General features: G+C 38.9%; 2 protein-coding genes and 2 pseudogenes across 3 annotated transcripts; 2 read left to right on the top strand and 2 right to left on the bottom strand.

Moving 5' to 3' along the window:
- Positions 1-1,311, bottom strand: LOC142550270 (protein ANTAGONIST OF LIKE HETEROCHROMATIN PROTEIN 1-like; annotated as a pseudogene).
- A 492-nt stretch (positions 1,312-1,803) lies between these two features.
- On the top strand, positions 1,804-6,818 carry LOC142550268 (NADPH--cytochrome P450 reductase-like; annotated as a pseudogene).
- A 2,145-nt stretch (positions 6,819-8,963) lies between these two features.
- LOC142549487 (uncharacterized) lies at positions 8,964-11,341 on the bottom strand. 2 transcript variants are annotated; one of them, XM_075658451.1, is made up of 2 exons: positions 11,152-11,341; positions 8,964-11,071 (listed from the first exon to the last, which is right to left on the bottom strand). In XM_075658451.1, the coding sequence occupies exon 2, from the start codon at positions 10,995-10,997 to the stop codon at positions 9,189-9,191; it is 1,809 nt and encodes a 602-aa protein (XP_075514566.1). In that variant the 5' UTR covers positions 10,998-11,071; positions 11,152-11,341; the 3' UTR covers positions 8,964-9,188. The 2 variants fall into 2 exon arrangements, with proteins under 2 accessions (XP_075514566.1, XP_075514565.1); XM_075658450.1 differs by having other exon boundaries at positions 8,964-11,341.
- A 486-nt stretch (positions 11,342-11,827) lies between these two features.
- On the top strand, positions 11,828-13,081 carry LOC142549484 (DNA repair protein XRCC3 homolog). The gene has a single exon (XM_075658448.1). The coding sequence runs from the start codon at positions 11,889-11,891 to the stop codon at positions 12,729-12,731; it is 843 nt and encodes a 280-aa protein (XP_075514563.1). The 5' UTR covers positions 11,828-11,888; the 3' UTR covers positions 12,732-13,081.
- The last annotated feature ends 218 nt before the right edge of the window (positions 13,082-13,299 follow it).

Below are 13,299 nucleotides of genomic sequence, written 5' to 3'. Positions count from 1 at the left end.
TCAAGGATTGTTGTTGTATTGTGACCACAAATGTTCAACTAAGTCGGCACGAAGTTGGTGATGCACATGAGTGTCACGTATTTCGAAATTTGTTCGGAGATATTCATAAAATCCTCGATTTGAGCCCTGGACGGGTTGTGCGGGTTCGTCACCTTCATCGTTGTACCAATTTGTCATGTGAACCCTCTCATCTTCGACAATCATGTTATGTAAAATAATGCATGCTAACATAATATATTTTAACTTTTTTATGTACCAATAACGAGCTGGACCTCTGACAATTGCCCATCGAGCTTGGAGCACCCCAAATGCTCGTTCAACATCTTTTCTTACAGACTCTTGTCTTTCCTTAAAAAGCCTCCTCTTTGGATCATCCGGGCAAGGAAAAGCCTTAACGAAAGTGGCTCATTTCGGATATATTCCATCTGTTAAATAATACCCCTTCGTATATTGAGTCTCGTTGACCATGAAACTAATCTCTGGTGCATTTCCTTGCAAGACGTTATTGAATATGGGAGATTCGTACAACACGTTAAGATCATTACGTGAACCGGCGACACCAAATAATGTATGCCATATCCACAAGTCTTGAGACGCGACCGCTTCAAGCACGATTGTCGGTGACCCATGGCCTCTTGTAAACTGACCTTTCCAAACAACTGGGCAATTTTTCCATTCCCAGTGCATGCAATCAAGACTACCCAACATTCCAGGGAACCTGTGCCTTTCATCATGCATTTGAAGAAGACGTTGAACATCATCAGCATTTGGCCTTCTCAAATATCGATCACTAAATAGTTCAACCACATATCCGCAGAACTTGAAAAGACACTTGATGGCAGTTGATTCACCCATGCGTAGGTACTCGTCAAGATGGTCGGCCAGGACTCCATACACCAATTGACGAATTGCAGCCGTGCATTTTTTTAGTGGTGACAAGCCTTTTCTTCTCGCAGCATCGTCCCTTTGCTGAAAATACGGTGAACGATCCTCAAGTGCATTCACTATTCGAAAGAATAACTCTCTTCGCATGCGAAATCGTCTTCGAAATATTTGATCTGGATACACCGGGTTTGTGGAGAAATAATCATTGAAGAGCCTCGCATGCCCGGCTTCACGATTTATTTGGATGAACCTTCTTCTTCGCCGCATCACGTTATTACTTTGATATGCTTCAACTATTTGTCGACTTTGTTGAAGTATTAATGACATTAGCTCTTTCCCCGGATCATAATCTTCGTCATCAACTTCAACTTGGACTTTGTTTTCACTTGTCGAGCTAGAGGTTGAACTACTGGAATATTGAGACATTTTGGAGTAAACAAATTCAAGTGTATGTGTTTGCCAAATGGTATGTTTGTAGAATGAAGAATTGTATAGTACAAGGTGTTTATGTATATTGAAATTTGCAACGACTATATTCCAATGGCTACTTTGCAACGGCTATATTCCAACGGCTACTTAAAACTAATACATTAAATAACATTAAATAAGGAAACAACGTTTAGCGACGGTTTGTGGAAATCCGTCGCAAATAGAAAACCGTCGCTAAATGTCCAATTTTATTAAAAAAATAACCGGACAGAGGGGCATTCATAAAATATAAAATATAATTAAAATAATTCAAAACACGTGGGGCCCGCGTGTTAGCAAATCAGTGACGGCTATTGTTCAATTTTTTTAAAAAATAAACTGACACGGTGGCGTTCAAAAACCCTCTCTCCGCCCACTCACAATAGATAGAGATGTTAAATGGGGATTATAACACCCATTTAACACCCCATGGTTGCCGTTCTAATCGAAGGTTTAACCCAAGAGGCGGGTTTGGTCAGCGTGGCTGGATTGGGGTTTGTATGCAGCCTCTCCTCCTCCCCTCTCTCAAATCGTTCCCCTTTTACAGAAGCAGCTCAGTCTCTCCAAACTCACTTTCCATTTCCCCGCGAAATCCATTTACTCGGCTAAAAGATTCTTCAAGAAATTGGCAGAAATTCATTCGATTTCGGGTTCTAGATCGATTTATCACTATTTTCCCGCCGGCCGGCCGACGGATTATTGGTGATCTCGACTTTTTCTCAGAAATCTAACTGGGTCCCAGTTAAGAACTCATGGAACCCACGTCGGAGAAGCTCTCGACGTTCGAATTGATATTGGCGATATTAAAGGGCGGGAAACACGAGAATTCTGATGGGTCGTCTGACTTGGTGGCGATGCTGATGGAGAATAGGGAGCTGATGATGGTTCTCACCACCTCCGTGATGATCGGATGTATTGTTGTGATGTGGCGGCGGGCGGGCGGATCAGGTAAGAAGGCGGTGGAGATGCCGAAGCTGGTTGTGCCCAAGGCGGTGCTGGAGCTGGATGACGTTGACGATGGAAAGAAGAGAGTTACCATCTTTTTCGGGACTCAGACTGGTACTGCTGAAGGCTTTGCCAAGGTAAAATGGACCGATGATTACTTTTTACGGACCAAAGGCATGAAAAAGTATTGAATTACATTTGGATTCTTGATCCTTGTACGTTCAGAAGGTACTTAATCGATTAAAAAATATTGAAATTTCATCTGGATTTTCCCCCAATAATATGAAATCACTGGAATTTTGATGAGTGTCACGTGCCCTAAAATATCATTTTGATGTAAATGGTCGTACCTTAACATCTGAATCGACAAGAAGTCAAGAATTGTCCCGTTAATGCTAGAAACAAGATGAAGGGCGTGAATTGGTATGGGAATTTTGGTCCACGTGGAGGTTGATTGTATGATTCAATTGCATTGTATATTGACTGGTCTGCCTCCTTTCAGAAGCCTTTCTTTTTTAAGGAATATAATTGTGGTAAACATGATTTTTATTTCTTACATAAGATTTAATATTTTGATGTTTTGGTAGTGAGAATTTTATGTTACAGGCACTTGTCGAAGAAGGTAAAGCTAGATATGAAAAGACCAAGTTTAGAGTGGTCGATATGGTAAGATTCTGTTTGAATTTTCCTTTACTTTCATTGTTGAAGTGCGGCTTGTTCTACAGTTATCAATTTGTGGTCTTGATCTTTTTGGTTATGGTAGGATGATTATGCAGCCGATGATGATGAATATGATGAGAAATTCAAGAAGGAAACTTTATCATTCTTTTGCCTGGCCACGTATGTGCCTTGAAATATTATCCTTATCAAAGATGTAGTTGTGTTATGGTGAAATTATTCCTTGTTTGACATATAGTTGTCAATGGCGCAAGACGCACCGAGTCGCACAAGGGCCATGGAGCCTGAGGTGCGAGGCGCAAGTCGAGGCATGCATCTTACCGAAGCAATGCGCACATTTTTTAATTTTTAAAAAAAATATATTTATCTTAAAACAAAAATATTAAATATGAAATAATTAGGTCACAATGTCTCACAAAACAAAAAAAATTAATAAGTTTATAGTAATTAGTAACATGATTAAAATTCTTAGGTCATCCAAATCAAGTTCATCTTCTTCCATCGAATTCGTTAGAACTTTTGGACTTGTATTCTTCTTGGTCTTCATCATTTTCTTGATGGTCTTCTTCATTTTCTTGATGAACATCAATGTTTTGTTACTCTTCATCCATCCAAAAGATGTGTAATGTTGTTTTAGATATAAATGTTCTCAATTCGTTCTTCTGTTCAGAGCTTTCTTCTTCTAATTCTGGTATTGGGGGCATTTTGTTGCTTAGGTTTGGGTTTGAGTTTTTTGGTTTAAACAATTAATCAAAAAAAATTCACTCAGTCGCATTTATGTCCAAGGCTAGTCCAGGCAAGCGCCTGAGCTTGGCTTAATGAATCCTTGTGCCTGAGACCCCAGGCATATGGTTCTCGCCTGGTGGCGTCTCTTGCCTCGCCTTTGACAACTATGGTTTGACATAATCTAGATCATGTGGTATATGATTGCATTGAGATGGTTAAGGATTTATTGGTTGCAGATATGGAGACGGTGAACCTACGGACAATGCAGCAAGATTTTACAAATGGTTTAGAGAGGTATAACATCCAAGTAATAATTGATGTTCATGGATTTCTCACTTTGGCTTGAGATTTTAGTCTTCGTTTCCGAGTTTGCGGCACAGGGAAATGATAGAGGTGCCTGGCTGAAAAATCTAAAGTATGGTGTGTTTGGTCTTGGGAACAGACAATATGAACATTTTAACAAGGTTTGTCCATTGTATGCATGTACATGTGCAGATGCTTGCGTCAACTTGCAGATTGTTTGTGTATTATACTTATTGCACTTTAATTTGAAAGTATTCATTTAATTAACAGTTTTCTGATTTTGTTTTGTCATGTTTGGATGCCAGATTGCTAAAGTGGTCGATGAAATTCTTGCTGACCAAGGTCAGTTATCCCTTGCAGATTTTTGTTTTCTTGTCTTATAGTTAGTAACAGGCATGGAAGGTGCTCGATCTAACTTCATAATTTAGACTATGAAATGTGTTGCCAGTTTTCTATTTGAGTGATTATGGTGCTCTTTCAAGTAGATAAGTTGTTGCATTCTCTGCACTTATATTTCTTTTTTTTAATACGTGTTAATAATGTTATGTTTCTTTAATCGTTTGAAGGACATTCTTATAGTGAGTTATTGGGAAATGTAGGTCATTCCACCCGAGGGAGTATTGTATCCAAACTAAATACTGATAATTTGTGTGATACTAGGTTATAATATAAATACAGTCTTGCGAAGGTTTGCTGCATCCCTATGTTTTGCATTTATGTGCAATTCACATGGCCAGACATTAAGGTACTAATGCATATATTTTCCAGTCTGCTTTGGTTGCATTAGCGGCTTATGCTTCTGATCCAAGTGATGCCAATAGACTCAGACATCTTTCATCCCCTGCTGGAAAGGTTTGTGATTGATGAAGTCTCATCTTTCCTATCCAAATCGAGTACATGTCGTGAACATGTGTCATTTGCTTCAGGAAGAATATGCACAATGGGTTGTTGCAAATCAGAGAAGCCTACTTGAGGTCATGTTGGAATTCCCGTCAGCGAAGCCTCCACTTGGCGTTTTCTTTGCAGCAGTTGCTCCACGCCTTCAGGCCAGATTCTATTCAATCTCATCCTCCCCGAAGTGAGTTCTTGTTATGCTCTGTGGTTTTCTTGAGGCTAACAAGAGTTTAGAGACACTTGCTGAATTAATGTTGTCTGCAGTTATTGTTGGTAAAACCTTCTTTCTAAATTTTGGATTTTGTGTATTATGTTATCCTCCTTGTGATGAAACAAGATGTTGCGATTCAAGTAAAAAAAAGGAAATATTCGTTATGACTCAAGCAACCTCGCATTTACTTCTACTATTTGCCATTTTTACCAGCTTTTACTTTAGGTTACTAATCATCTCTTATTGTTCCTCTGCAGGATTGCACCATCTAGAATCCATGTTACTTGTGCGTTAGTTTACGAGAAAACACCTACAGGACGAATCCACAAGGGTGTCTGCTCAACATGGATGAAGGTATTTGTTCTCTATCCAATTGAATTTCAGATTAACGTTTTTATCTTGATAGGTTGAGTGGTTGAGATTCAAAATAGTATAATAAGCAATATTTATTTGATTCTGTCGTTTAGAATTTGTAAAAACCAGAGTTTGCATTAGGCGATTAGAACCCTTTACCATATTATTTGATATTTTATCTTACTGTATTGTGATCAGCTCCATTTTTAAATTCTCTCTCATGCCTCAAATCTGAAGTTGGCTTTTTCGCAGAATGCGATATCATTGGAAGAAAGCCATGAGTGCGTTTGGGCACCAATTTATGTTCGGAATTCTAACTTCAAGCTCCCCTCTGATTCTAGAGTACCATTAATTATGATTGGCCCTGGTACTGGCTTGGCTCCGTTCAGGGGTTTCCTTCAGGTTTGAGTAGACTTGTTTCATTATCACCACATACTTAGTCCTATTGTCAAGGGTCACGACCTATGTCAAGAATGAGTGGCCGTGAATAATTTTTTTGTGTTTTCAGGAAAGACTAGCTTTGAAGGAATCTGGAGCGGAACTTGGTCCTGCCATATTATTTTTTGGATGCAGGAACTGCAAAATGGTTTGTCACCCGCCAAATGTTGGTGTGAATCCTGAATATATTAATATTTATGTTTATAGTAAGAGTCTGGAATTGCTGCAATCTACAGGACTACATTTACGAGGAAGAGTTAAACGAGTTTGTCAAAGGTGGAATAATATCTGAGCTGGTCCTTGCATTCTCACGCGAGGGGCCATCGAAAGGAATATGTGCAGCACAAGATGATGGAGAAGGTATTCCACCACTTTCAATAAATCCGTGTATGTTTGAATTTTCTCTGATCGTGGATCGCAAACATTATGCGGTTTTATTGATATCTATCAACAGATTAATTTTTTTTAGATATTGAACTTATTATGCGGTGCCTAGGCAACCGTCTCTACCGCAATTTAAAACACTAATTTTCTGGAGTATAATTTCTGAGGGAGGCTACATATACGTTTGCAGTGATGCCAAAGGCATGGCGCGTGACGTTCACCGAACTCTGCACACCATTGTGCAAGAGCAGGTTTGTTTGACATTATTTGTGTATGTTTCTTTTTTCTCTTTTTTGTTTTGTTTTCACAATTGCGGCCATAAGCAACCATAGGTTATTTGGTGTGGGAAGGATAAAAGCATCCCGGATGTGAAACTAAAACTACTCCTTTCTCAGGGATCTCTGGACAGCTCAAAAACCGAGAGCATGGTGAAGAATCTACAAATGACAGGAAGATATCTGCGTGATGTAAGGTGATCATTCCTCCAATAAACTATAAGGGTTTTCCGGAAGCTAACTCGATGCCAAAATGGGGGGAAAAAAAAAGGAAAATCAAATTTAAGGTAGCAATGTGCAGAAACTAGCTGCCTCCCCGTGCCAGTGCCAAACCCCCGAGGGGTGGGAAATTTTTGTGTTGTGACATTAAGCTAGCTTTGTTTGTGATTCTTTAGACTCAAATATTTTTGGCTGAGGTGATGTGTTGTATGCATATAGAAACAGTCATTAATATAATGATTTCTAAGTTATATTTGCTTATTATTTCTACTAAATAAAATACTCTCATTTTTTTTTGCATAATTAATTTTTCACCTTCTATTATTACGTGCTTATATTTTATTTTTATTATTTTAGTGGCATGTATTATTAAAATAAAATTAAAGAATTGTAATTCTTTACGTTTTCTTATAAATGCCTACATACATATTATTGATTTGTTATTTCTTTAATTATTACATATATTAATAAAAATTTATTTAATATAATCAATTTTTTTGTCAGCATATTTAATTATATAATCATTTTATATATTTAAAAACAAAGGTATAACAAGATTTTTATTAATCAATATTCAGCTTAGTCATTTCCACAATTAAAAAAAATCACACCATCACTTCCCAAATCAATATTTGACCTCTATAATAAGCTCGTTTAAATTTATCAAAAAATAATAAAAATATCTGTACGATTATCGTTCGTACTCGGTATATTAAAATGTTACGGTACCATTAATAATGATGGAAGATGACGTTTGACTGTTTATATGCTGAAATATTATACGACATGATGATTTAAAAAAAAAAATGAAAACTAAGTCATAAAAAAATAAAGTTGGCCAAAACACAATTTATACCAAGACTAAACATTATTCTAAATTTATAAATTTTACGGATAGAGAGTAGAGACTCAAATCACAATCAAAAACTTGTGTGAGTTGTTTAGCTCATCCAAAAAAAAATATTATTTTTTATTGTGAATATCAGTAGGATTGACCCGTCTCACATATAAATATTCGTGAGACTGTTTCACAAGAGACCTACTCCTAGTTTATATAGACCATTTTTCAAAAATTTCAAGTCATAAAACCAATTTATGTAAGAAATTTAAAACATACATAACCTACAATTAAAAAATATTTTGAATCAATTCGTTCAGAATGCATCATCAACAATGCATGTCTGCATATGTTGGAACAAAAACCTAAAAAGTCCATTAAAATAAGAAATGGTAATTCGCCGCGGATCCATTTGCTAAGATACGATGATAAAAATCCGTGAGAAATATTATAAATATTCGAAAGACAAAAATGGAGGTGGGACTGTATTTCAGGATACTACAAATGAACAGTATCCAATCCTTACAAGCTTTTCTTTCTTTTCACTTGGTTGATAAGCAACAACATAAATGGTCATCAGCTTCAAAGCAACACACATGTAAAACATGTAAACGATGAAAGCTCTGTCATGGATGTTTGAACTGCTGGTTAGTTCCATCACGCCCTTGGGGGCAATTGAGTTCTGAATTAATTCAAACCTAGGCAAGTGCCTCAAGGTTGATCCAATGGGCCATATATGATTTTTCATGTGAGGTCATGCATTAGAAAATGTGAAAAATAAGATGTATCAAACTACACCATTGGAAACACTTACGGCACTGCCCAAATCTAGAATCAAATAAATCGTTTTAGCTGTTTGTGGGTAGAATAATATTGGACTGTATTTCATCTGTATCTTTCCATACCAGTATAAACTATGAGCAATTACAACAATTGCCAAAAGGGTACATACACCGACTGCCAGCTAATCCAATAATTAGATTCAAATATTTTTTTGTTTTTTAGAAGAGTCACTAATGTCACTTCAAAATGCACAGAACAGAGCACCATTTTGTCATAAATCCTGCCAGAACTAACCTAAAATGAAGAGGTAAGAAACTACCCCAAGTTACCTTCACTTTCTAAAAAACGCCCTAGGTAGAGTCAGCACCTGAATTCTAAATAAAGTATATTTGTCACTCGTGGTTCACTATTAGCAATAATTAAGAGTGAATCAGCAACTGGTGACAAGGCATATGCTCAGCTTGTTTTCAAGTTTCAGAATCCAAGATTAAATCCCGTAAGAAATTTACCAAAACAAAGGAGGAGCTACAGCACAATTTGTTATGCAGATGGCAAAGGCACATTGATTCACATCAAGTAAAATTCACATAAAATACAAAATTCACGATCCATTACATCATGAAAATGGCTAACAACAACTATAACGGTATAAAAAATCATACAAAGAAAATCAGCTTAAATGAAAGTCTAAAGCTCAAAGAATGCTACAAACTTTCTAAGGAACAAAACTCATCACAGAACAAATATTATCGCACCATCCTGTAAATGAAAGGCCAAATGTTCATGCTTAATTGCAAATATAAACGCCACTTGCATACCTGTGCTCAACCTCGTAGAAGTCAGTTTTTCCCTCAGAAGCAGGCCTTAAAGAAACCCCAGACAAAGATCTATATCCTTGGGCGGAAAACTTGACGTAGCCGACTATCTCAAGATCTGATCCATCATCATCCTCGCCAATATCCACAGGCATTCTCACCCGCAGCCGGCCAGGCTTACCCTTCAAAGGAATCTCATCAATAAGCCATTTCAATTCTCTATCAGACCTGTTCATCACTGCTTTTGGCGACACTTTTAACAGAGTTGGGTCTACAGGCAATTTCAAAACGATTGTAACGTCTGTCAAGGGTGCTGGCAATTCTGGATTTGACACGTACTGTATTATGATCGAGAGTAAAGCCCCAACAAGGCGTTTGACAAGTCTAACCCTTACAGGCAAAGGAGTCAAACGGGGCTGCAAACTGTACTTCATAATGGGTAGAGGTTCCTTCGAGTATGGAGTCCTCACAAAAAACAAGCCATCACCGAGGCTGCTAACCCTAGAGCTTTGCATTACTAATCTCTTTACACCTTCTGTACCTTCAACCTTAAAAGAGAATTCGGTTTCTTTATCATTTGTAGAAGATATCAGTGGCATCGTCCTCAGGTACACCACGCCCATCAACCCAACTCTAGCAAGAAGTGATTCCCTAAACTCAGCATTTACTTCTTCAACTATATACATTTCCGGGCCCCTCATTTCAGTCTTCTTCACCAATATATCTTCGATCTTATCCCCAGCACCGTCACTTTTAGCTGCACCAACAGCCGGGGGCTCACTAGTCGCCAGCAATTCCAAGCCACCAAGACCCGTATCCTTCTTGATTTTCTTCAGGCCAACAAACTCTGATGCATCCAATCCACCACCCCAAGCATCATTAATACCCTCAAAATCTTCCGGCAAAGTTGATCCATCATTCCCAAACTCGATTCCACCATAATTCCCTTCGAATCCTACTACACCTATGTGTGTCGACTCAGTGGCAGCAGCAGGAGGCAATGAAGTCACCTCAAGTCCTGCAAGAGCCTTACTCACATCCGAAACACCCAATTCTTTATCCTTTTTAAACCCTTCCATCAGCATTTCTTCTGGCTTATTCAACCTCTCGCTAGCCGCAAAAGGATCCTTTTCTCCTTCATTCTCCTCAACCTTATTCAACTCCTTCTCCTCACCCTGATGGAAAAACCCTAAAGTTGCCGTAGCCACCTCGTCTCCTGCCACCAATGTCTCAGAAGGTAATTCAAAAGACACCAGTGAAAAGGACTCCACTCCGGCTTCATGATCCAGCGAATTGGGCTCCACATTAACCCAACTATCTGCCCCACGAATCTTACTCTCAGTATGAATAGCAGAATGCACCATTTTTGCGATGCCATCACCGTGCATCGATGCCAGCATAGTGGCAAGCCTAATGCTACTAACACCCCTCAAAACTATATCTAATGCCATATAAACCTCAGCGTATTTCTTGCCCAATTTTTCTGGGGTAACATCCACACCACGACATGCTGTAACCACAACTGAAACAGCTTGATTAACAATATTAATACAATCGAAAACATTATTATTAGAATCATCAATAGTAGTCACAGCAAGAACGTAAATGGAGTTGACGAGGCGGTACACAACACGGTAGCGAGTTTCAACCCCGACAATAACCTGACCGGAGGACGCCGCCAAAGGATCATCGCCAATGGAATCAAAAGGGGTATCGGCAGTATATTGTTGCAGATTCTTGGCGAACGAGATGCGTGTTTGGCGGAAGAAGGAGAGGGCCATCAGAGCGCGGGAAGGGGGGAACCATTCGCGAGTTTGGAGTAGGATATCGGGTCCACTTGTGGGTTGAAGGGAAACTGCCAAGCACGACATTATGGTCTTCGATTTGCAAATCAATAGAATCCAGGTTTTATTTAGAGGAATTGATAATCCTTACAGATTGGGGGAACTCGAAATCATGGAGCTTGCTTCGAGATCTCTTGGATTTGCTGCAGAGATCGGAGAAGACGGAGGGAACTGAAGATGAGAAACGATGTACAAGTTTCTACGGCCCAACGTACAATTTTGAAGATTCTTTCAATGATGTACTCAGCTAAATAAAATATTCAAATAAACAATTTAATTTTTGGACGTTCATATGAAACAATGGCGGGTAGATGGTTTCTATACGAGCAAAACACATATATATAATATAAATAAATGTGTCGTTGAGTGATAAACTTATTTATATATTATGATTGAATGAGCCGTCCATTCGACATATGTATCATATCATATATTGAGTAAATAAAAACACGGTATATAATAGAGATATTCCAAATGTTTTATGTTTTAAAAAAGAGCAGGTCTCTTGTGAGACGATCCCACGAATCTTTATCTGTGAGACGGGTATCGATATTCACAATAAAAAGTAATACTCTTAGAATAAAAAATAATAATTTTTCATAGATGATCCAAATAAAATATACGTCTCACAAAATACAATCTGTGAGAGAGTCTCGTGTAAATTTTTTACCTATTTTATAAGATATAATGATAACAAAGAAGAAATACGTACTTACAACTTTAATTGTTCTGACATTAACGACGTTTGTTCAATATTTATATTTTTTGAATTATCCGTTTATTAAAATACATATAGGTCTTCTTCACCGCCCAAAAAGCGAGACCAGTATGAAACCAGAAGACCTCCTCCGCCACCCTCTCTCCACCGACAACCCAAAGCTCACCCTAGGTTGCCCACTACTCGACCGTCTTCTCCACGGTGGCATTCCCTGCAGCTCAATCACCGAAATTTTCGCCGAGAGCGGCACCGGGAAAACCCAACTCTGCCTCCAGCTGCTCCTCGCTGCGCAACTTGTCATCTCACGCGGAGGCCTCTCCGCCTCATCCCTCTACCTCCACTCAGAATTCCCCTTCCCCATCCGCCGCCTCCACCAATTATCAGCACATTTTCGACCCCATTTTGCTCACAACCCTTTGGAACGCATTTTCGTCCAGCCCCTTCAGTCTGCAGACCACCTGCTCGACCTTTTGCCTCGCTTAGAGTTTCTCATACCGAGGTTGAACATTAAGCTTATTGTTGTTGATTCAATCGCTGCTTTGTTCCGTGGGGAGTTCAATAACACCCCAGTTGAGTTGAAGCGACGATCAAACCTATTCTTCAAGATATCTTCAAAATTGAAATGGTATGCCTGGAAATTCGGTATGGCTGTCGTGGTGACCAACCAAGTGGCGGATGTGATGAAGTACGCGGATAACGTGAGGATTGGGAATTCGAGCATTTTGCACTCGTCGGGAAGGAAGGTCTGCCCTGCTTTGGGATTGTCGTGGGCCAATTGCGTGAATACAAGGTTATTCTTGTGGAGGGAATACGAAAGGGTTGGCGAGGAAGGTGGGAGTTTTGATGATACCAAGACGAGGAGGTTCGCTGCTGTAGTTTTTGCTCCCCATTTACCGGATTCTTCTTCTGAGTTCGTAATCAGACGAGAAGGGGTTTTTGGGGTTGATAAATGACTGAGTTGCTTCCACATTTTAGGGGCGTGAAATGGTTTGGTTCTGAGAATGGGCGGATAGATGCTGGCAATGAACCGTCGATACTACATTAGATAGTCTCACCCTGCAAAACTCCTCGCAGTCTCCTCAAGTAGAAGCACCATTTCTCTATTTTGAAGGAACTCCGAAATGCAAGGGCACGGAATTCTTATGGATTTGTCTAGAAGAGCTCTCTGGCCGGAGGAAGTGCTGCAATTGAATTGTATATGGAGACATAGATTTGGCCAACTGCCACTATACTAGCAAACTAGAAATTTGTACGTATATATGGTAATGTACGTTATATCTCATCGGCATCTTCACTTTGGCGATCTCTCTCTCTCACTTCCAGTATACACAAAAGAATGCCAATAAGCCTAGTGCTTTCTTTGCTCTAATTCTCCAACTGCACGATATAACATGATTTTTGACAGGTTCAATGATGTGAAAGTGAAATGACCAATGTTAGATGTACTTCGAAATCAACTTGGCAGAAAGTAGTTGAATATTGTTTATGTAATTAAGAATTACTAAAACTACAAGTATAAAC

Source organism: Primulina tabacum, chromosome 6 (assembly GCF_025594145.1).
Source record: "Primulina tabacum isolate GXHZ01 chromosome 6, ASM2559414v2, whole genome shotgun sequence".
Classification (NCBI taxonomy): Eukaryota; Viridiplantae; Streptophyta; class Magnoliopsida; order Lamiales; family Gesneriaceae; genus Primulina; species Primulina tabacum.
The sequence above is the reverse complement of the archived record's forward strand: the minus strand, read 5'-3'. Positions and strand labels throughout refer to the sequence as shown.

Bases quoted from the DNA above. Each gene is read 5' to 3' on its own strand.
- LOC142549487 (XM_075658450.1), bottom strand. From the start codon at position 11,087: ATGTCGTGCTTGGCAGTTTCCCTTCAACCCACAAGTGGACCCGATATC.
- LOC142549484 (XM_075658448.1), top strand. From the start codon at position 11,889: ATGAAACCAGAAGACCTCCTCCGCCACCCTCTCTCCACCGACAACCCA.